Source organism: Vipera berus, assembly GCF_964194415.1.
Source record: "Vipera berus genome assembly, chromosome: 1".
Taxonomy (NCBI): Eukaryota; Metazoa; Chordata; class Lepidosauria; order Squamata; family Viperidae; genus Vipera; species Vipera berus.
In genome coordinates, this window is record NC_138202.1 from 339,185,478 (window position 1) to 339,212,367 (window position 26,890).

At 41.4% G+C, this 26,890-nt stretch overlaps 1 protein-coding gene across 1 annotated transcript in view; it reads right to left on the bottom strand.

Moving 5' to 3' along the window:
- Positions 1–2,552: 2,552 nt before the first annotated feature.
- STX1A (syntaxin 1A) overlaps positions 2,553–26,890 on the bottom strand; it is a gene marked incomplete at its 5' end in the record, with an annotated part of 60,037 nt that continues 35,699 nt past the window's right edge. The window contains 8 exons of the mRNA XM_081312776.1: positions 2,553–2,693; positions 4,508–4,618; positions 9,879–10,016; positions 12,147–12,220; positions 14,572–14,680; positions 15,925–15,998; positions 16,631–16,705; positions 26,797–26,890. The exon at positions 26,797–26,890 is cut by the window's right edge and continues 6 nt beyond it. Of these exons, the coding sequence (XP_081168902.1) occupies positions 2,616–2,693; positions 4,508–4,618; positions 9,879–10,016; positions 12,147–12,220; positions 14,572–14,680; positions 15,925–15,998; positions 16,631–16,705; positions 26,797–26,890 (753 nt within the window). The 3' untranslated portion in view covers positions 2,553–2,615. The remainder of the gene's footprint in view (positions 2,694–4,507; positions 4,619–9,878; positions 10,017–12,146; positions 12,221–14,571; positions 14,681–15,924; positions 15,999–16,630; positions 16,706–26,796) is intronic.

The window sequence follows — 26,890 nt, forward strand, 5'->3', positions numbered from 1 at the left end:
TTCCCCTGCAAGAACGCTGAATACTGCAACAGGTGAGACTACAGTGGCACTTCAGAGGATTTTTTTTTAAAGATTAAAGATGATTGACACATTTTCTCTCAGTATCTGGAGAGATTCCTGAAGCACAGACATACTAGTAACAGCTCTATTTGTAACATGCAACAAAGGAAGGTGTGAATCGAGAGCAGTAGCTGCCCTAGTGCTGCAGCAGGGCTTTTGCCCCTGTGCCGATTGTAGAAAAGTTAATTAAGGTCACCCAAACCGGGGAAAATAAAGGAAGCAGCATAACAGTTTCAGAAGGTGGGGGAACTGCCATGAGCAAAATTGAAACTTGATTATAACTATTCAACAGAGGTTATTTTCCATATTTACTGGCTACTATGGAAGAAAAAAAACAAGAGGAGCCAATATCTCGGAAAGTCGGCCTTCCAAGTGTGAACTTCACCTAACCATGTTCTAGTTCTGGAATTGCAAGGTTGCACAAAGGTTTTTGAAGCTCATGATTCCTGCAACGAGGACTATGTTAAGCTCGCTCTATCCTTAAGCAAACTACTGGAGTTTCTTGTTCCACCAATAAGCCATTTCTGACTTAAGACAAACTAATGAGAAGCAAGCATCCCTTAGGCGAGAGGATAGGAGAGCAGGTTGTTGGTCCAGAAAGTTGCTGTATGAAAGATACTGCTGGTGTTGTGAAGCAGCTGGAAGAGCTAAGTTATGACTGGAGCGCTGGGATGTGGGGTGAAGGTTTGGCAATTTCTGTGTAGTCTGGAATAACCATAGGAGGCAGCTTGTGGCATATAAAAGGGAGAAGATGAGCCGCCCCACCGGTTTTGTCATCAGAAGTAGGTCCAGGCAGCTCCTCTAAAAGAAAATGTGGGAACACCCCAGTCTGCATTTCTCTTTCAAGAATCACCCTCAAGTGAAGCAGCCCACAGAAAAAGAAAGGGTAAGTGGAATTTGATTAATAATGACCCTTTTGCTGTTGGTCAATGCAGTGGACAGGTAAAGAGTCAGATATCCAGGTAGCAAGAGTGAAATTTTACAGTGGCAGAAGCTGGACTAACCCAATTGGTCTTAAGCACAAAAAGGCTAATTCAAGGCCAAGGAGGTTTCAGTCTGTGGCATAGCTCAAGCACCCAACGTGTATTGCAGGCATGATGTCAGTGGTAATTTCTGGAACGAGGCATAAAGTCGAGACAATTCCAACCTTCACTGAGGCAGGTCCTCAGCTGTTTTATTCCAGTGGGCACAACTGGATTTTCAACACACCACAGGTGTCTTTGTCCCAGTCACAAAATACCCGTTTACCAGACGGCAAATGAGTGAGAATTCTATTTGCTCTCTAACTAAATTGTTAAAAGGTTTACCACCAGCCTGAGTAACTTTCACCTTTTTTGCAGCCACCATTTTATTTTCTAACAGTATAAGGGCCAAAAAGCCAACTGAAATATAACCTTTTTTTTTTTAAAGGGACAGAAGGTCTGGTGAGGACTAAGGAACGCCATGGACACATAAGTACCACAACCATTTTAATAGGCCCTCCATAAAAGGCTGCTTCTCATAATATTTTAAACTTGGATTTGTTGTGTTGCCTGACAGAGGAGCTGCAACTTGTCTGGAACACATTTCTAAAATATGCATTTGTAAATTCCCATTTCATCATCCACCAGCTCTTGGTTAATACATCCAGAAGATCTAATTGGATGTGGTGAAGCTTACCTCTCACTCTGCCAATTTAGCTAGTTGTGTGGAAGGAATTATTAGTGGTTTTGTCCTAATTTCATGTTGCAGGTCACCTTTCTGCTTTTTTAAGCAGACAAACCTTGAATGACATTTTAAAGAAATACATTACATTTTGCTTTCAGGAAGGCAAGAGAAAAGAAGTCCAGTGCTTCTTCGGAAATTGAAAAAGAGACTAAGGTTTCCACTGAACAGAAATGGCGCTCAGAGCAGAACTGTGGAAGACACAGATTTGGGCCAGGTGGGCCATACTCATCTCTTACTCCTAGCTGGGCAGCTGCAGAATAAAAATAAATAAATCAGAATATCCTAGATGAACAGGCCTGCAACACTACAAAGAGGTCCTTGCCCAGGGCTAAAAAAGAGGAAGACTGGCCTTGCCAAAGAGGCTCCCCTACCTCTTACAAGCAGCAGCGCAGAGCACACAGTTCTGGTGACAGATGATGATGACCAGACCTTGTCCCTGCCAGGGCAGGGATTGGATTAACTGTGCATAGCTGTTGTAGCAAACTCTTATTTTGGGGAGAAGAAAGAGGATCTCATTGGAAGCGAAAGGGGATTCGGTTTGAAGAGATCTGACCATCAAAAAGAGGTCAAAAGGTGGTGGAACTGCCAAAACCTTGAGCATGTCATGCACCCACTGCCTTCCCACCATCCTCCCAGCACCATCCCTCCCCCAACACGTACACTGTACTTAACACATAGTGTTAACACAAATAATCATGCATTAGAGACGAGAGTGCTGGTCCGCCAGTATTCTCCAATGGCGGGTACAGGGTTTGGATGGGCCCAAATGGGTGGTGGGCTGGGTGCCTCCGGTGCTCTTATTCATCTCCTTACTCCCATAAGCAATATTCTTGGATGGTTGCAGGCTTTTAGCCAAATATTCCACCAATAGTAGAAGCAATGACAATTCCCAGAATGACGCAGCAGATGATAATCATAATCTTCTTCTGCAAGAGAAGGAAGAAATAGCAATAATGCAGACCTGAGAGGTGTCCCTGAGCCTGCATAGAAGGTTACAGCAAAGGAAGAAGAGGAGCAGGGCTGTTCCAGGGAACTGCTCTACTCCCTGAAATGATTTGATTCCAGATAGTTCACCTAGGGCAGGGGTAGGCAACCTTGGCTCTTATGACTCGTGGACTTCAACTCCCAGAATTCCTGAGCCAGCCACGCTGAGGGGAAAGGGAGAGGTTTCCAAGCTGAGCCATGCTGGCTCAGGAATTCTGGGAGTTGAAGTCCAGGAGTCATAAAAGAGCCAAGGTTGCCTACCCCTGACCTAGGGGATGCTTTCTTCGCTGTTCCTTTTCTGCTATGTTTTTTGGGATTTAAGAAGGTGGGTCAGGGATTGTATCTTTTAAATTTCATTTATTTAGCTTAAAGAAATGGAATTTGTATTTTTTTTCTTTCTAGTCCATCTCTTTTTCCTTTCATTTTGACTTTAAGTGTGCAGGCAGTGATTTAATTCTTACTTTAGGCTAAAGAATATGATAACAATATTGCAGATGTCTATAAAATATATTGTAAGAATCCTATTGGCTTTAAGATGATTTAGGTGGAGGGGGCCTGATGTGAAAGGCAGTTTGGAAGCTATTACTGATCCAAAATGCAGCTCCCTGCCAGATGGATGATCAGTGATGACACAGCAGAATAACAGCAAGCTTACAAGAGCTGGACTGTGGTAGTTGACCTCTGGGTCCAGTTCAGGGTAATGGATATCAGCTATTTAGAGCACTTAGCAATAACACTTAGACTTATATACCGCTCCATAGTGCTTTACAGCCCTCTCTGAGCAGTTTACAGTGCTTGCATATTGCCCCCAACAATCTGGAAGGATGGAAGATGGAGTCAACCTTAAGTCAGTTAGGATCAAACTGCTATCTGTGGGCAGAGTTAGCCTGCAATACTGAATTCTAACCACTGTGCCACCTCGGCTCCTTTCTCATGGTTTATCATTATGGTTCAGTTCCTTGTTACCTTTAGACTTGTCTGAGACAGGTAGAATCTGCCCATCTGCCTCAGGCATTTCACGGGCAGGCTAGAATCCCTCCTCCGAGAGGTCCAGGGGAAAAAGTTGGAGCAGGACTCCTTAGTGGCAGCCCCCAAGGTGAGGGTGGCCCTTCCCAGCTGTCCTTTTGGAAAACAGCCATGATTATGCTATTCCAGTGGATCTTTGGGCCTAGTACAGAGTGGAAGTATCTTATGCTTTAAGGTCTAAGGATGGGGTTTTATTTGATTGATTTTAATTGTTCTGACTGTTCTGATTTTGATCTTATTGTGACCTGCCCAGAGTCCTTGGAGGAGGAGGCAGCATGTACACTATTACAAAATAAACAAATAAACTGCCTGTGTTGAAAATGTGCATTTTCAAGGGTTGATGCAGAGTTGCAGTGTTTGAAAATGAACACCAGGGGGACAACTTCCAACAGCAAAGAGAGAGAGAGAGAGAGAGAGAGACAGACAGACAGACAGATACACACACACACACACACACACACACACACACACACACACACAGAGAGAGAGATGTGAGTTATTAGGGAAGAGCGGGTGAACCTCACAATCTATGGTACGTGTCTTTGTATTTCAAGGCAAATCAGGGTTGTTGAAGGCAATGCCTGTCTTCTGAGCAAGGCTTAATGTTTTCTACTACCATACTTTCCTACATCTGCCATTGCATCTCTGGGATACCATAGGATGGCTTAACACACAGACAAACATGCACACGTACACTCTCCTTCTGTATAGATCACAGACCAGTGCTTACCCGCCGTGCTTTGCTCTGGTACTTTACAGCTTTTTTGGTATCTGACACAGCCCTCTCCACATAGTCCACGGAGTGTTCCACGTTATATTCAATGCGGTCGATCATCTCGCCCTGCACAACGGGGGATGCACATAGATTTCAAAAAACGTGGCTTGAGGGATGCTGAGGTTCTCCATATTACCTCTTTTCTTACGTCCACGTGGAATGGGAACGGCGCTTTCAGCCTCCTTTGCCCTGCATTTGCTGCTATAGACCTGTCATCAGAAAGAACAAAAGAGAGCAGAATGGCGAGGTTGAAACTTTTGTGATTTAGGGCTGGATGTGGGGCAAGGAGGGTCCTGAGTCCTCACTGGGACACTTGATGTCACATGCCCCCATATACAGATAGTCCTCGACTTACAATAGTTCATTTAGTGACCATTCAAACTTACAATGGCACTGTAAAGTGACCTATGACCATTTTTCACAGTTACAACCTTTGCAGCGTCCCCATGATTATGTGATCAAAATTCAGATGTTTGTCAACTGGTTCGTACTTATGACCGTTGCAGCATCCCAGGGTCATGTGATCCCCTTTTGCCACCTTCTGAAAGCAAAGTTAATGGGGGAGTCAGACTTACTTAACAGCTAGGTTACTAACTTATCCACTGCAGTGATTCACTTAACAACTTGGGCAAGAAGTCTCGTAAAATGGGGCAAAACTCACTTATCAGATGTCTCACTTAACAACAGAAATTTTGGGCTCAATAGTGGTCGTAAGTCGAGGACTATCTGTACATATTCCTCAACAGCTTTTATTCTCAAAAAGTTATGGCAAAATGAAATGGCACCAGAGCTATTCATCAACTCAGCTGAAAAACATGCTCCATCAAGTTATTCCATTTATTCTGATGCAGCCTGCCACTGCATCAGAAGTTATCCTTAAGCTGGTGCTTTTCCTCTTCTGCCTTCATCCTTGTTCGCTTTTTTGTTATGTATTTCAGGACTTCAAATGAGTAGGTTAATAATGATCTCGTTTTAAAATTTTATTTATTTTATTTCTAATCCACCTTTTGTAAAGGTAAAGGTAAAGGATCCCCCGCACATGTGTGCTAGTCGTTTCCGACTCTAGGGGCCGGTGCTCATCTCCATTTCAAAGCTGAAGAGCCAGCGCTTGTCCAAGGATGTCTCCCTGGTCATGTGGCTGGCATGACTAGACGCCAAAGGCGCACGGACCGCTGTTACTTGCATTTTTACGTGCTTTCGAACTGCTAGGTTGGCAGAAGCTGGGACGAGTAACAGGCGCTCACTCTGTTACGCGGCACTCTGGATTCGACCCGCCAAACTGCCGACCTTCTGATCAACAAGCTCAGCATCCTAACCCACTGAGCCACCGCGTCCCTCCACCTTTTGTAGAGGAACTCAAAGTGCCATACAAAGTACTCCCTCCTTCTATTTTTTTCCTCTATCAGAAAGTTTGGGCTAAGAAAGAGTACCAAACCCATAATCCTCTAGATAACATCTGTACTGTACTTGAGGAGAGACTCAAATTCAGACCTCTCTGTTCCTATTCCAACATCTTCATCACCATACCAAGTTGGTTGGTGTACACAAAACTTTCTTAGAAATGTTTGAATCAACAGCAGAGGAAAAATCTTTAGCAGTACAGTAGATAATAAAAGAACTGCTTTAATATTCACTATTGCTTGGTCCACTTCAGACTTTATTGTTCTAATTTTTTTTAATTCTTTTTATGGTATGTAGTTTTCACTTTGAAGATGCCTCAATGGCAGAAGTACAAACTTGAATTTGAGACTCTCAAACTATTTATTCAGGATTTATAGTCTCAATGTGAATCCCAAATGCTTTTCCAAGGCTAGGAAGCTGAAGTCTCCCTTTTCCTTTGTTTTCAGCTGTACATGATTATACGGTGGAGGTGCCTAGATGAAGATTCTGGAGTCTTACTCTATTGTCTAATAAAACACACACACAGAAAGCAAGGAAAACACTACTCCATAAAAGGCACTCAGCATCACAAAGGCACAGCTGCTGTAGCAGCATACCAAGAAAAGAATCACAAGTGCATGCAGAGAGTGTCTCCCCACATTTATCGCAAAGCAGCACTCATTAAAACATACAAGACATGCTTGTAAAAGTAATGTTTACAGGTAGTTCTCAACTTATGATCAGTCATTTAATGACTGTTCAAAGTTAAGATGGTCTCCTCGGAAAGTGTGCTGTATGGCCTGTAAAGCAGTTCCAGTCATTGTAAAATGTCCCCCCACCCCATGGTTGTGTGACTGCAATCTGGGTGCCTTATGACTGGCTGCCAATTGGCCCACAATCATGTGATTGCCATTTGCAATCTTCTCTGCCAGCTACCCCAGAAAGTCAAAAGGGAAGCTGTTAGGGAAGGTTGCGATCTACTGCTTATCTATCAAGATGACTTTTTCTCATTTCTGGGAGCTGGCTGAATGAGCTGCCTGCCAAGGGGAACTGAATTCCTTCGGCAGGATGCAGAAATGGAACTCAGAGTCTAATGATTTGAGCTCCATTTCTATACCCTGGGGAAGGAGTCCCCTTCTGCACGTGGAGAAGACATGAGGTCCTTCCACAGGGAGCAGAAGCAAAGCTCAGATCCTGATTATTTGAACTCCATTTCTGCATCCTGCAAAAGGTGATCTTTTCTACACATGGAGCAGAGATGCCATTCCTCAGCAGGCAGCTTTTTCAGGCAGATCACAGAAAGGGGAGGGAGCTGAGATCCAAACATAGATGCAGTGTAATAAAGTAAACAGCATAGAGTGCCTCAGGAAGGTGGGGTAAGCCCTGGGAGGCCTGGCACAGGCTGCACGGAATGTGCCTCCCCCAAAAGCTGAAAATCCTGCTTAGATTTTGGCAAGGAGAATTTTCAGCTTCTGAGCAGAGCCCCACTCGGTTTCCCCTGCCGGGCACCCCGTACTCCTTACCTGGGACTCCATCTGCTTAAAGAAGCACACAATCACTTAATGATCACAACTGGGAGTGTTGAGATTGTGGTCATTGAGTAAATCAGTCGCAGGAGTAGTCATGTGATATCTTACTTAACGACCACTTGGTTCAATGACTGAGATTCCATGCTCAATTGTGGTCATAAGTTGAGGGACTGTATCTAGAACTTTTATGTTGTTCAGAAAAGTATGGGGGGGGGGCTTAAAATCCTTTTCAATCTGCCTTGATAACCTTTGAGGTTAAATAAGATACTAGAATTGCCACCTCCCCCACATCCACTCCTGATGTGTGGACCAGTTCTCAAAATTTTCAGCAATGGCCATGTGGGTGACTGTTCTGGGAAATGAGGATTATGCTACTTGGTGAAGCCTTAATCACGTTAACTAGCCTAGCAACTTTTTCTTAACTCTCAAGAGAAATCCAAGCAAGACTGAGTACCAGAGGGAGAACATTATACAACGAAAGATTGGGTCATTGAACCTGGTTTTGTCTTCAGCTAGTAACAATTACCTTGGATCCAGCCCACCTCTCTTAGATTCCTGGGATCAAGTCTTGAATTTTTTACATGAAGCACATATGTTGTAACACCCTCCTCCGGCATCTTTTCCAGACAAACTAGCAACTTGGTCATCACCCTTCCACTTCCCAACAAGACTGCAGGAGCATGCAGAATCATGAAGCAGCCATGCAGCATAGACATGCAATTGTCCCAATTCTGAGAAAATGGGCATTACCTGCCAATACCTGAACAGTCTTATCCGGATATGCACGGTAGCATGGGAGATAGAAAGAGGGGGTGAGGAGTGGTACAAAGAAAGGCAGGGCCAGACAATCAGGAATCAAATGTATTCACCTTTTAAGAGGGCAAGTCTTTCCAAAGGAGGAACTCTCCACTTTCCTCTCTGCCTATTTCTGTAAATGTAGCCCACCAACCCCATGCTTGAAGTTCCCTTCAGCTCTCTCTGCTTCAGTCTCTATGGGTTGCACAGGGGGGCATATGGAAATCAACCATGTCACATCATTTCTCTTAGTGAAGTTTCCCAGGAGGTCATGTTTAAAACAAAACAGACAGACATTTGCAATGCAATCCAACCTTTTAGAAAGCATTTCCTGTGACAGCACCCCAATTAAGGACATCTTTCCTCAGTCAAGTATAGCTCTTCCCCATTTTGCTGTCCTTCTAACATCAGATAAAAGCACATCAATCCACCCAGGCATTTGCAGAATAACAACTCTGCCAGGAACAAACTATCTTGCCTTTTTTTTAAAAAAAAAATAAACCTTTACTGAGCCTTGTTTTAATTTACTTTTAAAAGAATTGCTTTTATTACCTAAAATTGGCTTAGGTTGTTCTCTAAACCTCCAAAAGGAAAATGGTTCAGAAAATGAAACAATAATACCGTAATAACATAACAACAGTTTCTCACAGGTAGTGAAAAAGTAAAGTGGTCAAAGGCATCACAATAATAAGAGCTTCATTGATCATTAATGCCCTTTCTTTTTGCAAGGTAATTACCACTTTTACTTTATTTAATTAAAAAAGATAATAAAATAAATTTAATTAGAACTTAAAAGAAAATCAACAGCAGCTATGAAATGGAAGGAGGCCAAGTGAAACATCTATGGATTCTATAGGCAGTCCCTAGCTGGGATAAGTTAAAGGGCTTTCCTTCCTGTATTATTTCCACAGAAATATGGACACAAATTTGGCTTCTTCCAGCAAGTTATTATTGACAATAATTTACAAAGCATGATCAATCACACTGTGTAGTGTTTTGCACAATAGCAGAAGAAAAATTGCAGGATCAAATGCCTACATCTTGCTTTTTCCTTGTTCCCAGGTCAGGATTCTCTTTTGTTCTTCTTGCGGAGACCCTTTAAGTTCAAACTACAGCAGATTTTGAACAAATCGGATGTGATGGGTTTGATCTCACTACCTCACCATAATTTGAACAATATGCTTAACCAAGACCTATAAGAGCCAAATATTTTCAGTTTGCATAACATTGAAAAGATATTTAGCTCTAACTTCGATTTGGGGGGGGAAGGGGACATTCAGTTATGTGAAGTCTATATTTTAATACACCACATGAAAACTAAAGGAGTTAACACAGTAAACAGGGCGAGTCATGAAATGAAACCCTAAGATGTTTGAAGCAGGGTTGTATAGGGAAATTTGAATTAACAAAAATAATTTTTTGTGTGTGATCCAAACCACAGAGCTAACTAAGACATTTATCCCAGCCCTCTATATAATGGAGGAACTACAGTGCAAATATATCATTGCAGTATCTCTAGCACAGGGTAGTGTAGAGACTGGAGACTAATTAACAGAGGATTAGATGTTGCTACCTGGTATGCCAATAAGTAAGTAAGTCCATTCTTCTGCAGCAGTTCTCACCTGGCTTTCCACCAACATGGCCATGTCCATGAACATATCATGGAGCTCACGGATGCTGTTTTCTAGCTTGATGATCTCACTGTGCCGGGTCTCAATCTCATTCAATGCCTGCTTTGTAATGTTGGAGTCCATGATGATCTAGCAAAAAAAAAAGCAGCATTGGAACACTAATGGCATATGGTCCAGGAAGACTTTCCATTCTGGGTAAATATTTCTGGAGATTACATTTTCCTGATTTTCTGTGGCTGGCTAGAACAAGTTTATAAATTGGTAAAAACTGACTTCGTAAAAAATTATGGCTTTCTTCGGGGAAAAAACCCAGAACTTCTAGCACATATGGATTGATCTGCTTGTGGGCAATGACAGCAGACATCTGAAGAATCAAAGGGATACTGAGTATCATTGCTGTTCTTAGCCTCCCATGAAGAAAAATCTCAAAAGAGGGGAAAAAATGAAACTGCAGAATTAACTATACCATTAACAAAAATAAATTGTGCATGTATTATCACTGATGAATTTGCTACTTAGAATAACCAAACAGGCTAAATAACACGTAACAATAAATAATGTTATGAATGTTTTTCATACTTTCATACTTAATGATTCTTCATATTTATATAACCACCCATCTCACAATCAATGACTTTGGGTGGTGTACATATACCTTCATAAGCTACCTAAAGTCACTGAAAGAATTATAAACAAAATGGGGGGGGAGGGAGTTGTTCATCAAACTGTGGTTTTAAAAAAATCCTGGCTTAGGACTGCATGCTAATTCATCCAATATATATATTTATTTTAAAGTATAGACATAAGAATGCATACTGTAGGTACAGACCATAAATGACTACAGTAAATGGTTACTGTACATAATCTGGAAAAACATCAGGAGATTGTCATGGATGTATAAACATGTTATGCTGAGTTCCACAGAAAAAAGGTGGAATATACATCAAATATTGCTAAGCATAGGCAGTGGAAGAATACTACCCCAGAAGTCTTTGACCATCACCCATTGTTGATTTTGTGGTATAGTAGAACCTATATTGTAAAATCAAGAGTCAAAGTAAAAGATTGTGATTCTTTATTATGGTTCCATGCCAGTAGAAAGAGAACTGCTACATTTATTCTTGATCTGACTTCCTTTTCAACAATCTGACACTCACTTCTGGCAACGTGCCCAAGCCCTGGTGGTGTAATGGTTAGAATGCAGTATTGCAGGCAAATTCTGCCTACAATCTGGAGTTCAATCCTGACAGGGCTCGAGGCCGACTCTGCCTTCCATCCTTCGGAGGTTATGTAGACATTGTAAACCGCTCAGAGAGTATTATAAAGCAGGGGCCCTTAACCCCCATTCTGCAGTCCAGTGCCAGGCTGCAGCCCATTCAGAACCAGGCGGCAGAAGTGGTGGGTGACTCCGCACGAAGCTGCATTTGTGAAAGTGGCTTGTGCATGCAAAACCATTCCCTCCACCCCCACACACACACAGTGGAACAACCTGCCTCCAGAAGCAATGAATGCTTCAACACTGGAAGTTTTTAAGAAGAGACTGGACAGCCATTTGTCTGAAATGTTATAGGGTTTCCTGACTGAGCAGGGGTTTGGACTAGATGACCTCCAAGGTACCTTCCAACTACTACTACTACTATTACTACTACCATCTACTACTACTACTACTACTACTACTACTACAACGGAGTGGTACATAAGTCTAAGTGCTATTGCTATTGTAAGGACTCAGATGGCACTGCTAAACTCTACTCTCAGAATGAGTTTATGGAGAGTCTCAGTCATCCAGGTCATGGTTGTCCCACAAGTACTTTTTCAAAAGGCAACTGATCTTTGTTTTTAGGTGATGGAGTTGATGCTGCTGACAATTGGTCTGAATGGAGTTCCCTCTTTGTGGGGAGTCCATATATGCACAGAGTATCTTCCCCACGCTAAAGGCGGTAATATTGTGGCTTGTTAATGTCATTGTCCTTCAGCAGTTGTTGCAGGAAATAAAGGACCTTTTCCTTATAACTTCAGTGTCTCATATGTAACAGTGTCTTTCAGAAGAGTGTCCACCTTAGTATTTAATCATCTGTGCTCAGGATAAGATATCTTCCTTTATCAGCCAGGTTTCTTCCTAGGGATGTCACTGCTCTTCTTCCTTGAATTGTGAGGTTGTCCAGGTGCCTTTTGAAATGGCACCTTTGGGTCTACTTTCAGCGGTGTGGACAAAGAAAAGATTGGCCAAATCCCAAGGCAAAGGGAGAGTGTGCTTACCCCAGAGGAGAATATAGCTGGATTCCCACTCTCCAGCATGTCCTCCAGTTCCTCACTGGTGGTGGTCCTGCCAGCTGCAAATGATATTAAGAAGTTACTGGTTGAACAATAGAATCTATCTGTCTTTCCTAACATCCAATAGTTCAAACCTTGTCCATGTCTCTTACTTGGATGCTTTCAGATGATTCGCATATCCTGCCTCTGTTACCCTTTCTGACTTTACCAACATCTCAGCACAACAGTCAGAACTAAGTCCAACAGCCCACACAAACCTATCAATACATACCCTAGCCCACTTAATACAGCCTGCTCAGACATACTATAAAATTGATCAAAACTGGTTAGCAAGATCTATGCAGTACATATCCCTCAGCAGAAAGTGATAGCACAATTTCATTTTTTAAAAGAAAAATGGCCCTAATGTGACCTAGCGACACAAATTTCCTTCTTTCCCATTTTTCCTTGGCATGATGAAAGCATGGGCACTACACAATCTCCCTTCCTACTCACTGCGTCTGCAAGCAGCTTTTTTCTAATTCCTAGCCTCTTCCACGCAAGACTTCTATTCTTTCCAATACACCCTGCCGCCCCCTTCCACTTTTTGATAGTTATCTACTATCCCCTCATTGAAAAAGCCACCTGGACAGAGCAGATCTCAAGGCACCGCTTGTTCCTCTGCACCACAGCTCAGTATATTTTGCCAGTTACAGTCTACAGACTGAAGGTGCAGAGGGGCCACTCCACAGCCTCTTTTCCAGCACTCATCTCTCACACTGGCTTGTTTTGGGACAGATAGGAAAGGAAAGGAAATTTGCTTGCTCCAGTCTGCAATTCGGCCAGGTGCCCCAGCGATCCCTAGTGGAAGCTGAGAAATGGCGAGGAGTACTTGCGATTTGTATGGTCTAAATCAGGCTTCCAATTTAACATGCTGGCTGAGGAATTCTGGGAATTGAATGCACACATCTTAAAATTGCTAAGTTTGAAAAACGCTGATCTAAATTGGTATCTTCCAATCACACCCAGCATTATTAGGTTATATGTTGCCTAATCTTCTCAGATTCCGGGATGTTTACAACATTAAAGGTAAAGGTTCCCCCGCACATACGTGCTAGTCGTTTCTGACTCTAGGGGCCAGTGCTCATTTCCATTTCAAAGCCGAAGAGCCAGCGCTTGTCCAAGGACATCTCTGTGATCATGTGGCCGGAATGACTAGACGCCAAAGGCGCACGGAACACTGTTACCTTCCCACCGTAGTGGTCCCTATTTTTCTACTTGAATTTTTACGTGCTTTCGAACTGCTAGGTTGGCAGAAGCTGGGATGAGTAACAGGTGCTCACTCTGCTACGCGGCACTTGGGATTTGACCCGCCAAACTGCTGATCTTCTGATCGACAAGCTCAGTGTCCTAATCCACTGAGCCACCGCGTCCCTTGTTTACAACATTAAAAAACCCTATTAGAAGGAAATTAAAATGTCCACGGTAATAACTCCAAACAACAATAATTCCACAAAAATTTAATAGCAAAAAAATAAATCATCACAAAGGCTGATGACATTTATTCTCAAAATAGTCCTATGTAGAGGAATGGTGATATACATTGACACTAGGGCTGGGTTTTCCCATTACATGTAATGTCAGAACTGGCACGTTTATCGGAGCACGGGCCATACCCTCCAACTATGCAACTAGCAGTAGCTATGACTCCAAAAGGATTCTAAAGTCACAGATCAGTTCTCTTAGAAACAGCATCAGTTGAGCTGACAAAAAAAAAAACACTTTGATAAGCAAAGAGCAATTCAGTTTGGTTAAGTTCAACTTTAGTTTACTTTATCATACTTAGACCTCGGAAGAAGACTTCAAAAATATCTCCCTTCAGACTAGTGGTTACAGTAAAAACTGAATATCATTATCATAGCTCAAAATCTACTACACTGTCTACCTGAATATAAACTGCATCATAGTTAAATTAGTCTGTTTTGATTCTCTGGCTATGGGAATCTGTGTCTTTAATTATTATTTATGGATCTTTCTTTTATAACATTTTTTTATTTGTTTGATTTTTTTTACTATGAAAGACAGAAATACTAAGAAGAAATTAGGAATGTGAACTTTGCCTTAAAGAACAGAAATGGATTTCATTTCATTTCACAGAACATTTAGTGGAAAATGGGAGAACATAAACTGAACAGACGTTCTTTCTCAACTTCAACAGGAAGCTTTTAACTATATGCACAGTAGTTCTGAATGCTCCAACAGCAACCCGACCACAAGAAAAATAGTGGTATCACAATAAAAAGTAATATGATCACAAATTGTGAAAGTAGGACAAACAAGAACAACTCAGGACTACACCATTCCAATCCTCTGTAAGAAATGGATGAACATGGTAATTTGAATGAAAAGAACTAATAAAGAAAGCACTCACTTATTTCCAGCTGTCTTTGGATTCTTCCTTTACACCGTTCCCGGTAATCAGTCTGGGTTGTATTGTATTCTGACATCACCTCCACAAACTTCCGTGATAAGGTAGAATGCTGGGGAGGGCGGGGAACATAATTATAACAGAATACTTCTGAAAAAGTTAGGTACTGGTGGCTCATATATCCATAAGCTTCTTGAAAATCACATTTTCCTCAATTTTTAAATTTACAAAGAAAATGCTCTTTCATACTATGTTGAGCACATGGAATTTATGGAAGAAGAAAACATGGCCAATGGTCTGAAAAGAGGATGCAACAAACCTGTGAGAAATGAGATGCTTACCAATCACTGCTTGCTGAGAATATTAAATGGAACTTTCATTTTATCTTATCAAATAAATAGCTGTGTTGCCTGTTTTTATGGGCTTCTTGAAGCCACATGGTTAGACAGATAAAATTCAGTGTTAATCTACATGAAGACCCCCTTAGTCTATTTTTTTATATTCTTGGAATGGATGGGAGAGAGAGAGGAAAAAAAGCTAACCCCCCCATATTTCACTGTCTCTTCAACACTTTATTTGGGGTATTCATATGATTACGGAACAGTCAATGGTGTCCCTGTAATTTCCTTATTTACCTTCCACAGAGCATCATCAATTTGCTTGGTTTCAGAAAGGTCAAATGACGATGTAGATCAGGCTTGGACAACCTCTGGATGATTGAATTTGACTTTGTTCCTTGCAGAGATAAGCTCCTTTAGCCCATTTACAAGAGGTAGGGAGGAGAATGTCAAACACGCTGTCTTTTGCAACAGATCTAAGTTTTGGGCATCAGTACAGACAATGTGTCATGGGAGACATTCCCACGAAGATCATACAATGGCATACAAGGCCCCCAAATAATTGCCAACCACTGTTGTAGATGTCAAAAAACAGAAGGAATAAATATGGGACTAAAAAGTTTCACTTAGCATTTGAATAAGTAGCGGATTTATATGATGTATAATTAGCTTGTAGTTATTTTACTAAGAGTTAAAGTGCGATAGAATTTAATATTTTATTGTTGTTTGCATATTTTAGATTATGTTTGTTTGTATTTTTATACCCTGTATTTAGCTCTGGGAAGTCGGAGAGGGGGGAGGGGAGGGTTGGGGAGGGCTGGGGGGAGGGGAGGGGGAGGGGGGGTTTGTATTCTAAAATGTATTCTAAAACCTTTCAATAAAAAAAAGAAACAGAAGGAATCATTTTCAAAAGCTATAAGATTTTTAAAAGTAATCTACCATTTGATCACCCTGGTTATTCTGTGCGTGAAAACCCCTGAATTGATAGGCAACATGGCTTTTTTAGAAATGAACCCACCTGAGTTTTCCTTATTCTCAAGTCTGCTGATGATCTGTTCAGCCCTTCCTCATGTTCAATACTCTGTTCAATACCTAAGAAAAAGCAGAAAATAGAACCTATTTTCAGAGAGGGAAGAAAAAGCACATTACAGGCTAAACAGATGGTCTCAGTCTCTGTCTCTCCTTCTCTGCTTGCTGAACATCCATTTCAGACTGGACTAAAAATAAATCTCTGGAAGAGAAGGATCCTACTATAAATGACCGATTTTTAAAACTTGCACCTGGCAAGTTATCACCTGTAGGTTTCATTTGAGAGTTGCAATGCTGGGCCGCAGCTCACTACCAGGTCACAGTCTGTTTGGAACCAGGCCACAGAAGCGACGGGCAAACGCAACTCCACTTGTGACAATGGCGGGCACACAAAAGTGGTGGGCCCCCACCCCTGGCACAAATGGAGTTGCACACGCTCACACACATGCCTGCCACTTGCCCAGAACCATCCCCTCTCTCCCCCCACCAGTCCACCAAATCGGAAAGGTTGGGGACCGCTGCGCTAAGGCAATGACTCTCTGTGAGCAGCTCCAAGGACAGTAGATGAAGCTTGCACCCCTTCATTATCCATTATTTCAAATCAGGGAGAGACTTGGAAGCCCCCCAAATGACTCCAATTACGGTCATGCAAAGAGTGGCCTGCTCTCTCCTTACTGCTGCAGCAGATACTCAACTCTTTAGCTTGGAGCGCACTTTGTTGGCTGTCTTCTTGATGTCAGACATCAATTCCTCCAGCTCCTCCTTTGTTTCTAAAAGGGAAATACTGAAATAGGTGACTTGGGACAGAAACATTCACACACATCCAGATGCATACATGTTGGCTTTTTTCTGTTACACTGAGCTTTGGAATGAGCATATTTGTATCTGGCTAATAAATGTCACCAAGCTGCTCCATCCTTAGGATTCAAGGGAGACAGAGAATAGAGAAGAAAGACATGGCAGACATTCCCATGGGTGCCCCCACGGGTCAGACTGACATCTATCCCTTTGCCTTTCAGGAACTGGTGAATAGAGTCATCTTCTGTAGAGCAATCAGACAAGAGGACTCCATTTAGATCAGCAACCGACTCTATTATTTTTATGGTTGTTTTAAGCTCTGTATGTTGTGTTAAATAATTTTATTATTTTAATATTACCAAAGTTCATAGCATTTACATAAGCAAGGAAAAGACAAATGCCCAAAGAGCTTACAGTCATAATGTAATGTACATAGTGAGCATATTTGGCTCACCATTGTCTGCTGCAGAGTTTATGAAGAGCTCTGGAAAAAAAACCCTGCAGAAACTGAATTCAGACACTTCTTTTGACCAAAGGTCTTATTATTTCATCTCCATTTGAAGTGTTTTTAGCTATTAGAGACAAAGAGATGACGAAATGTACTGCATCCATTTTCGCTTTTTTAAACACCTCTCAAAATTGATTCTGGTTTTCCTTTCTAAAGGAAATAGTACATTACAAAATGGGCAATTTAAAACTAAGCAAGATTTACTGTACCTATTTCCCCTTTGTTTCAAAAATGACCAAAATGTTCCCAACCAACCCTCTTCAAATGTCACCATGACTTAAATCCACAGCTCCTGGAGAGTCATTCACATTCTTTTTTTTAAGTGTTGTCTCTAGCTACATAAATGTAACATACCTGTCATTTAGTGTCAGTGGCTATCATATCTTGCAGTATAAAGTCTATAAATTATGCTTTTTTATCAACATAACATCTCCAACGGGGGGGGAGGCGAATTATTTTTCCTATACGAGATTCATCACAGGAATCTTTATAGGTTTATATAAAACCTCCACTGTCATCCCTTCACCCTTAAGGTGGCTCACATAACATGCTAGATTAAACCAAACCATCAGTGTGACAGTTTATGAATCAGCATGCTATGGGAATCCAGCCATTGCTGTGTTAACCAAACCACCATCTTTATACCATAACACATATTTTTCTTATGGTTTTAGAATGATTGTGACCTTACCAAATAAGTTGGTTACAAGGGCTTAAAGTTAAGCATGTTTATGAAAGCAATCTAGATAATTTATTTCCTACTGCCTTATAGCTTTTTCCAGCTTATTCTCTCTACCTTCATGTTGATCACAACTAATGCAGCTTGGCACAGAAAGTGGCAGGTGCAACTGTGTTTCCCTCCCTCCCCCCCCATGAGATATTTTTTGTCACCTGGAGCTCTACATGCTGCCAGTGTAACCAAGCAACACTGGCAGAGCAGCAGAGATTGGCCCCAAGGATTGCAAGGAGGACACAGCTCAGCCCAGCCTCTCTCTAAATCACAAAGCCACGCTTCAGCTCTTCTCCGGACAACCTCAAATCATGTATTGCATCATTGCTCATGACAGACAAGCGTTCCATTTTCTGGATTAGGTGTGGGCAACCGAATAACCACCTAATTTTTAGTTAATACTTTTCCAATCCATGGCATGGGTGCATCACTATTAGCACGTGAAGAACTCAAGTGAAGCATCTGAGTTAGGCTTAAGCCCGCAAACCTAAAGTGCTTTTAAACTTCTTTATCAACAGGGATTTTGTAGCTGGTCCAGAACATGCCGCCTTGCAGATTTTTAGAGAGGCAATGTGTTTGCTAAGCTTATTTAATGCCTTTACCTGCAATAAGAGAAAAGCTGGTAACCTATAAACCTTGTAGAAAATCTGTGTTAGTCTGTGGGGCAAAAACCAGGAGACTGGTAACACCTTTTCCAGCTAACAAATTTTACCCAAAAGGCGTAAGGCAGGGGTCTTCAAACTTGGCCCTTTTATGACTTGTGGACTTCAGCTCCCAGAATTCCTCAGCCAGTGTGCCTGGCTGAGGAATTCTGGGAGTTGAAGTCCACAAGTCATAAAAGGGCCAAGTTTGAAGACCCCTGGCGTAAGCTTTCATGAGTTGAAAAAGCTTGTGCATTTTAATAAATAGTTTTAGCTGGAAAAGGTGCTTCCAGACTACTGATCTAAGACAACATGTGAGTTACTAATAAACTGCAATGCCAAGCTTGGAATGTCTATTTCTAATATTTATTTCTTTTGGGGGGGTCGTTGGTGCTCTCTTGAGTTTGATTGGATTTTTTTTTTGCAGTTGAATAACAAAATGACTGCAAGAAAACAACAAAGCTCAGAGAGCAGCAAAGACCTCACAGTTTAGTCCTGAGTACAAATATTCTCTTGTATTGGTATTTATGTCTACGGTCCAGAAAGTTATTCTACACCCGACCCTTAATTTTTGAATTTCCCGAAGTTCTTCCTCCTATGAACTATGTTGTTGAAATTCAGCAGCAAATTATTAAACACCGATAAAACAGTTTCCTAATTTTCAGCAAGAAACAGGAGCAAAATATGCATTAAAATCCATTTGGACTACTTAAAACTGCAAAAGTAGAAAGAAGCCCTCATAGAAAGAAGCTATTGCTAAGCACATTGTGCTTTAGATTGTAAGCCGCCCTGAGTCTTCGGAGAAGGGCGGGATATAAATGGGATTAAAATAAAAAAAATAAAAAAATACCCAAATCTCTTTTTTAAACTCTCTTCCCAAATCACTCTTGTCCATTTAATGGACACCAAAATGTCATTATTCCCTTCCATGTGGTTCACAGTACGCAAAATAATATTTTATTAATAACTAGCAAATATTAATAGAATTCTGATATTATTTAATAATGGAATGCTGGCTATCAAAAGTGCTTTCTCCTGCTTAAAGAGAAAAATAGCTAAATATATCTTTTTTTGCCAAGACAATAGCTAAAAATAAAATGAACAATTCAGGAGGTTATTTATTATGAAGCGATATAATTATTAAGGCAAAATGAAGAAAATGAGGCAAAACAGCTGTTCAGTGTGATGTTTCTCCATCAAAATGAGGCCATACAAACCTAATAAAAGAGAGAGACAAGGAATAAAGAAACTAAAATTCTTATTTCTCAGTAGCGTCCTCAAACTGTCATTCACCTTAAGAAAAATTGAAAACAATACGTAGGATGATTCTGAACTAATTGTTTCAGTACGAAGAATATGGATTCATAGGTTTATACAAGCACACAATACCCCAAATACTGGATTGGTTACAAGTCTGGGAAGAGCACAAAATCAAATTGAGATTCAAGGTGCTGGTGATGACCTATAAAGCCCTAAATGGCGAGGGTCCGGGATATTTGAGGGAACACCTGCTGCCAGCATCAAGTTCCCTTCGTCCAGTGCGCTCCCACAGGGAGGGTCTCCTCAGGGTGCCACCGGTTAAAGACTGCCGGCGGGTAACACCCAGGGGTAGGGCCTTCTCAGTGGGTGCGCCTGCCCTGTGGAACCAGCTGCCTGCGGAGCTTAGGACTGCCCCCAACCTCCGTTCATTCCGCCGGGACCTGAAGACCTGGCTCTTCGAGCTCTCTGGCCCAGGCTGAGAGTATTTTTAATTTTAATTTTAACTGGGTTTTAATTTTCTCAGGGTTCTATTTAATCTCTTTTAATTTGTTTTAACGTTTGTATTGACTGTCTTTTAAATGCCCTGTAAACCGCCCTGAGTCCTTCGGGAAAGGGCGGTATATAAATCTAAATAAATAAATAAATAAATAAATAAATAAATAAATAAATAAATAAATAAATAAATAAGAAATAAGACAAGAAGCCACAAACAAATCATGCGTCCTTGTTTACCTTTCATACTGGGACAAAAAGCTAATAACAAGCCATGGGTTCAAATGTGACATACAAAAAGGTTTAATTGATTCCGTTTGCACAGACTCATATCAAACCAAAACCAAATACAGATCTGACTTACAAGCACAACTGAGCCCAAAATGTCTATTGCTAAGCAAGACAGTTGTTAAATGAGTTTTATCCCATTTTACAATCTTTCCAGCCGTAGTTGTTAAGTGAATCACCATAGTTGTTAATTTAGTAACATGGTTGTTAAGTGAATCTGGCTTCCCCATTGATTTTGCTTGTCAGAAGTTTGCAAAAGGTGATCACGTGACTCCAGGACACTGCAACTGTCATAAATATGAGCCAGTTGCCAAGCATCTTAATTTTGATCATGTGACCATGGGGATACTGTAAAAGTCGTAAGTGTAAAAAAAGGTCATAAGTCACGTTTTTCAGTGCCATTGTAACTTTGAACGGTCACTCAATGAATGGTTGTAACTTGAGAACTACCTGTTGGCTATTTTAGGGCTTCATTTGATATGATAACCTACCACTAGGTACAAATAGAAAAAGTTATGCTATGTTATGCAGATATTAAATAAAATAAGTCAGGATTGATTGAATTAGCTTTTTAATTGCTAATTAATCATTGGATTCACAGTGTACATTATGCAATACAGATCCGATACATAAATAAGTGGGAGGACAGTCCCCAAAATACTAGAATGTAGGAAGCTGATGCCATCTAGATTCTGAGTAAAAAATCTGGAGAACAAAAGGCAACAATTAATAAACATCTTTTATGTTTTTTTTCCTTCTTACATTGCATTTGTTACATTTCCTTTTAAAATATAGCACATTCTTATTTATTACGATTTATCTTTTGCTTTCCAGTCAAATAATCAGTGTGGAATATTATGAAACGTCTATATTTTGGAAGGAGTATAGAGGAAGCTGTATATGAAATGCAATATTTTACCTCTGCACAAGCAGAGCTTTGCTATTTGTAAAATTAAAGCTCTATACTTTGTTCAATAATCCCCTTCCCCCATATCTTCTGCTATTCAGCTTTTGAAGTAACTGTTTCTCATCCAATAAAAATCTTCTGGATTTTCAAAGACAAACACATCTCCAGGGAGCAATTTTTGTCTTGCAGCAGTGTAGGTGTTTACAATGGCTAATAAGCCACACCAACTCAGTCTGGGAAATCAATGTTTCCATCCTTTATGTGACCCAAAGCTCATTAGAGACACCTTGGAGCCACAGAGAAGCCAAATATCATTTGAGGAAGTAGATAGCATAGCAACATGAAGATGAAGGCTGCCTGCATGTTCAAAGTACTGATCCAGCTCCAGCTGTGCAAATATGGATGGCCCATGAAACAAGTGCATAGAGAGAAATCTTTGGGATTTGGGTGGAAGAGAGAAAATGAGATATGGTTCTTTCTAGACATTATTAGTAAAATTCTGCAGGGATAGATTTTAAAAGTAGGTGTTACCTTAAAAACTGAGCAATTAGACCATATCCCACAACTAAGAGGGTGGGGCAATGGATCAGCAGTTAATATGCTAGGCTTGTCGGCTAGAAAGGTGCCAACCCAGGTTCAAGACCTGAGCTCCAAGTGAAGGGGTAAGCTCTTGTCCTCGCCTGAGCTGCTGCCAACCTAGCAATTCGAAAGTACACAAATGCAAGAAGATAAATAGGTACCACTTTGCTGGGATGATAACAGTGCTCCATGATGTCATGGACACATGGCTGCAGAAATGTCTTTGGACAGCTCCGGTTCAATGGCCTTGAAATGGAAATAAGCACCGCCTCCTATAGTCAGCAACGACTAGCGGAGTAAAATCCGCAGGGACTCCTTTACCTTTTTTTTACCACAACTAAGAATTGAAAGGACTATGCATGTTTAGGAGAAGCAAAATGATGAGAACTCAGAGCTAATAAGCTTTAGATGCCCAGTTATTTTGAAAAAGGAGTTGCAGAGAAATACATTTCAGCTCAGAACCTGCAATGGAAAACATTCTTACAGTAAGAACTGTTGTCCAAAGACTGTCTTCAGGCAGTGGGTTCTCATTCAATAAGCACACTGAAAAAGAGGTTGGACAACTGTCGGTAGAAATGTTGTCATGGTTCCGACAAATGAAACTCTTCAAAAGAACTTCAAGGCATTGTTTACCTTAAAGAATCTTTTATTTGAGAAACAAAGTATCAGCACTACATAGTCGAAACCCAAAACTAAATTCCCCTCCCCTGGATACGAAGTAACAAAGCACAATTCCCTCCTCCAATAAACAGTCATAATTCACATTCCCCAATTAGCTTGAAGTGCGGGCTTTCTCCCCAGCTCTCCAGCCTGCCAAAACTCTATCGGTTCTGGGCCCAATGACCTTGGGTTCCCATGGCTGAGTTATTATTGCTATGACTAGAGGGACTCTCATCCACATGCCCCCTCCCAGCATCAACTAACTCTAAAAGCAATAGGGAAAAATGTCTGCATTTCCATCTGTTGTCAAAGCAAGAACATCCGATGTTAGCAGCATTGACAGATGCTGCCACTGTATCCTGCAAGCAGTATAGTGTATGGAGCAATGAGTTCATTAGGTCAGTCTGCCATAATCTGGCACCTCCTGATGTGTTGGGACTTCTCCTTTCAGAATTCTGCAATCATTGATCATGTTACCTCAAAATTGTGAAAGCTGCAGTTCTTCCACATCCGTAGTGGGTAAGATCAAAGGAAAGTTGGGATATATAATTTCCAAATCTCTTTAAATGTTATCATTGTATGAGAGTGGCGAATCCTGGAGTACGCTGAAACAGCCAATGGATTCAATATCAGAGCAAACCCAAAGATGCTTTTTCAAAAGGCAGCTGGACTTTGTTTTTCCTTGAAGACATTTCACTTCTTGTCCAAGAAGCTTCTGACTGAAGTCATAACTGACTCAGTGAGACTGAGTCAGAAGTGAGTAAGTTTCTTGGATAAGAAGCAAAACCTCTTCAAGGAAAAACAAGTCCAGCTGCCTTTTGAAAAAACGCCTTTGGGACAACCTGGATGACTGAGAATCTCCATAGACATAGACAATCAGAGGAAACTCTTTCCGTAATTTACCCTAGTTTAAAAACCCTGATTGGATTCAACATTACATCAGCAGGATATTGGTAAGAACAATCTAGATTTTCTTGTGGTGATCCCTTTCCCTTTGCCTCACTCAGTCAAGGGTTGGATGATACCAAAACCTGCTGTTAAAAGAATGGCCTTCCGCTGAACTGGGATGATTGGCCTGCTAGATATTCCAGTGTTTATTCACACAATCCTAAGGGAATTTATCCAAGAATAAATTCCACCAAAGATGAGACTTGCTTCCAAGTCAACTTGCACTGCAAAACACATCACATGCAACATTCCCGCACCTGCCACAAAGTGGCTTTGTGAGGTTTTATACTCAATCTCGGGGTTTTGGGTCAGATGACATTCTGCAGTAAGGACTGTTCCCTTTTTTTCAACTGTCATTTCTGAATCAAATCGTGGGATTTTTGGAGAGATGCAATGTAGCATATTCCTGTTTAACGAGAACAATCCAAGCCTCCTATTGCCACAGAGGCATGCACAAACTGTGCTTGCCATGGGATTAACACCCCTCCCTGAACTTCAGGCTTGTGAATATGGTGGGGAGAACCAGGCAAATCTAATTTAAACAACTGAGCAGCCAAAAAGTGGGCTTATGCTCTGGGCACAGGGCAGCAAAAGGCTTGACTGAAGCTCCAGGGGAGTATGAAAGGCAGAAAGGGAAGCAAAGCATCCAGCTATCAAGTGGGCAGCTGCAGAGAGACTGATGGCATCTGTCTGGGGAATGCAACAGGGATGTGGGCAACTGAGATTGGAGGTAATGAGGGCTATGCCTGGAAGAAATCCAGCTATCCTTTCTGGAAGTTCAAGCATTTGCCTGCTGAATCCCAAGAGCCCATCCCAGACAGCCCTAATTACAGAATGCCTGCAGCAGACAAGAAGAGAAAAGAGTTGTCAGAGGAAGCAAGAAAACAAGGAATTGGACGAAGAAGGAACGGCGCAGCTTGGTGGGCTATGTCAGACTATATGAATACCATCTTTCAAGGCAGGGAAGAAAAATACGCTGCTCTGGTCAGTCATCTACTAACCAGAAAAGCACTTTACAGTTTTTTCTAGTGCTTTTCGTATCAGCGTGACTTAAAAAAAATCAGCCGGGCTTACAACGTTAGCTAGGAAATCGTAATGAGCATTATTACAGATGCAGCCACTGCTAAGGAAGTTGAACTATTGCTTTTAGCATTTGTTTCACTGTATTTTGTTTTTAATTATACATTGCTCTGCCGAAATTTGCCCAGCTGGCTGACCTTAGCTAATCTTAACAACATAAGCTGAGTGATGGTGGTCTGGGGGTCCCATTAATTAAACTGTGTCACCTTATGGGAGTCCAGACTGGACCTGTCCTCTGGAATGACACCCCCCAGAGATTCATCTGGCTCCCACTATTATGACATTTAGGACATTGTTAGGGAACTGGTAGTTCTCCTAGGCCACAGGTCTGCAACCCGTGGCTCCGGAGCCGCATGCAGCTCTTTCAGCCATCTCCTGCGGCTCCTGGTCCTCTGCCATGTGCAGTCCCAAAAAAAAAGTGGGACTAAAAAAGTTCAACCAATCAATTCAAATATGCAGGGTAGGTGCATATCTCGCCTTGGCTCTACTCTTCAGTCAAACCCTGTTCTGCTCATGTGCGCATGTACGTGCATGCGCACATATTTTTTGCGGCTCCCAGTTTTTCCTTTTGTGAGGGAACCGGTTCCGAGTGGCTCTTTCACTGTTTCAGGTTGCTGACCCCTGTCCTAGGCTTTAGGACAGAATGATAGTGGGGCTCTGTAATGGTATGTGTGAATGACGTGCTTCCTGTCTGGACTACCTCAAAAGGGCTATCAAGCCTCCCTTAGTTATCATTGATTTATAACTGGTGAACTGCTCTTCCAACTGGCTGTGACCTTTTTTTACACGTATGGTTTTCTTTTTGTTTGTAAGCCATCTAGAATTGTCAAGACAATCCAAAGTTGTCAAGAAGCCAGTTAGCTTTGAAATTTGATAAACAAGTTAAAAATAAAATAAAGTTATTTGGCTCAGTCTGCACAGGATAATTTCATTTTACTTATTTGATGTTTGTGCTGCATTCTGCATAGACTAGGATTGGAACCCAGTACTTTCCAGCCTTGTAACAGATTCTGAGATGGAGCTCTTAAACTACGTATGATTTCACTGTTGTCCCTTAATCATAGCATTCTTCCCTGAAATGTTTAGATCACGTGAGCAGCTGGGTCAGCCATGAAGTGATTTATTGGGCTTCATGTGATCATTTTTTTTTGCACCCACCCCTGGTCATGCCAAAAACTTCCTCCTGTGAGATGGTCAGACGAATGCTAGGTTCTGCTGTCTAAATTAAGGCATAGCTAATTACAGAGCGCTTTGTTCTAATGTGCTCACACGAATCAGGCAAGTGAGTTAATTAATATTTATGCAACACTCACGCTTGCCACGGGAGAGAACGTTAAATTGTTTGGAACAGAGCAGGGAAAATATGAAGCTAGCCACAACAGGAGTTGCATAGGAGCAGAGATCCATGTGAGGCAGCCTTCCCCCCCCCCACACACACAAAAAGAATTTCCAGCTGGCTAATCTAAAAGCCAAGCTGCTTCTACATGCCTAACACCTAACACTACCAACTGAAAGGCATCATGCAGCCTTTGTGACTTTCCCTCCACAGTAGATGTGTTTGTTGTACAAAACAGATAGATAGAAGTAGCGGAGAGGCATAAAAAAGTTAAATGTGTTTGGTAACATAATCTGGATCTCCCCATAAAATTCCATGAACAAGGCAGGGAAGCTGCATAATGATCTGGAAACGTTTCAAGACAAAGTCTTTGACAAGCATGAACACCGATGAGAAATCCAGATGGTTGAACAGCCCGATACTAGCTTCAGGTCCCTTCTTGTTGAACTTCCATGGAATCCCATAGTCATGTTCCATCTTTGCACTAATTTTCCAATTTCTATCTGGTTTACATGAAACAACGCAGTAAAGGCATCTATTCCAACTGCAACCATGATATAAATTTCTTTCCCTAGCAAAATTCTACTGCTTTTCTTAATCAGTTGTGAAAGAAACGCAAGGCAACCTTACTTACTCTCATCAGGATTTGGCGCAGCGAGGATGGCACTATGCTTTCGCTTCACCTCCTCCACATTTTCTGAGATGTTCTCTATGAACCCACGGATTTC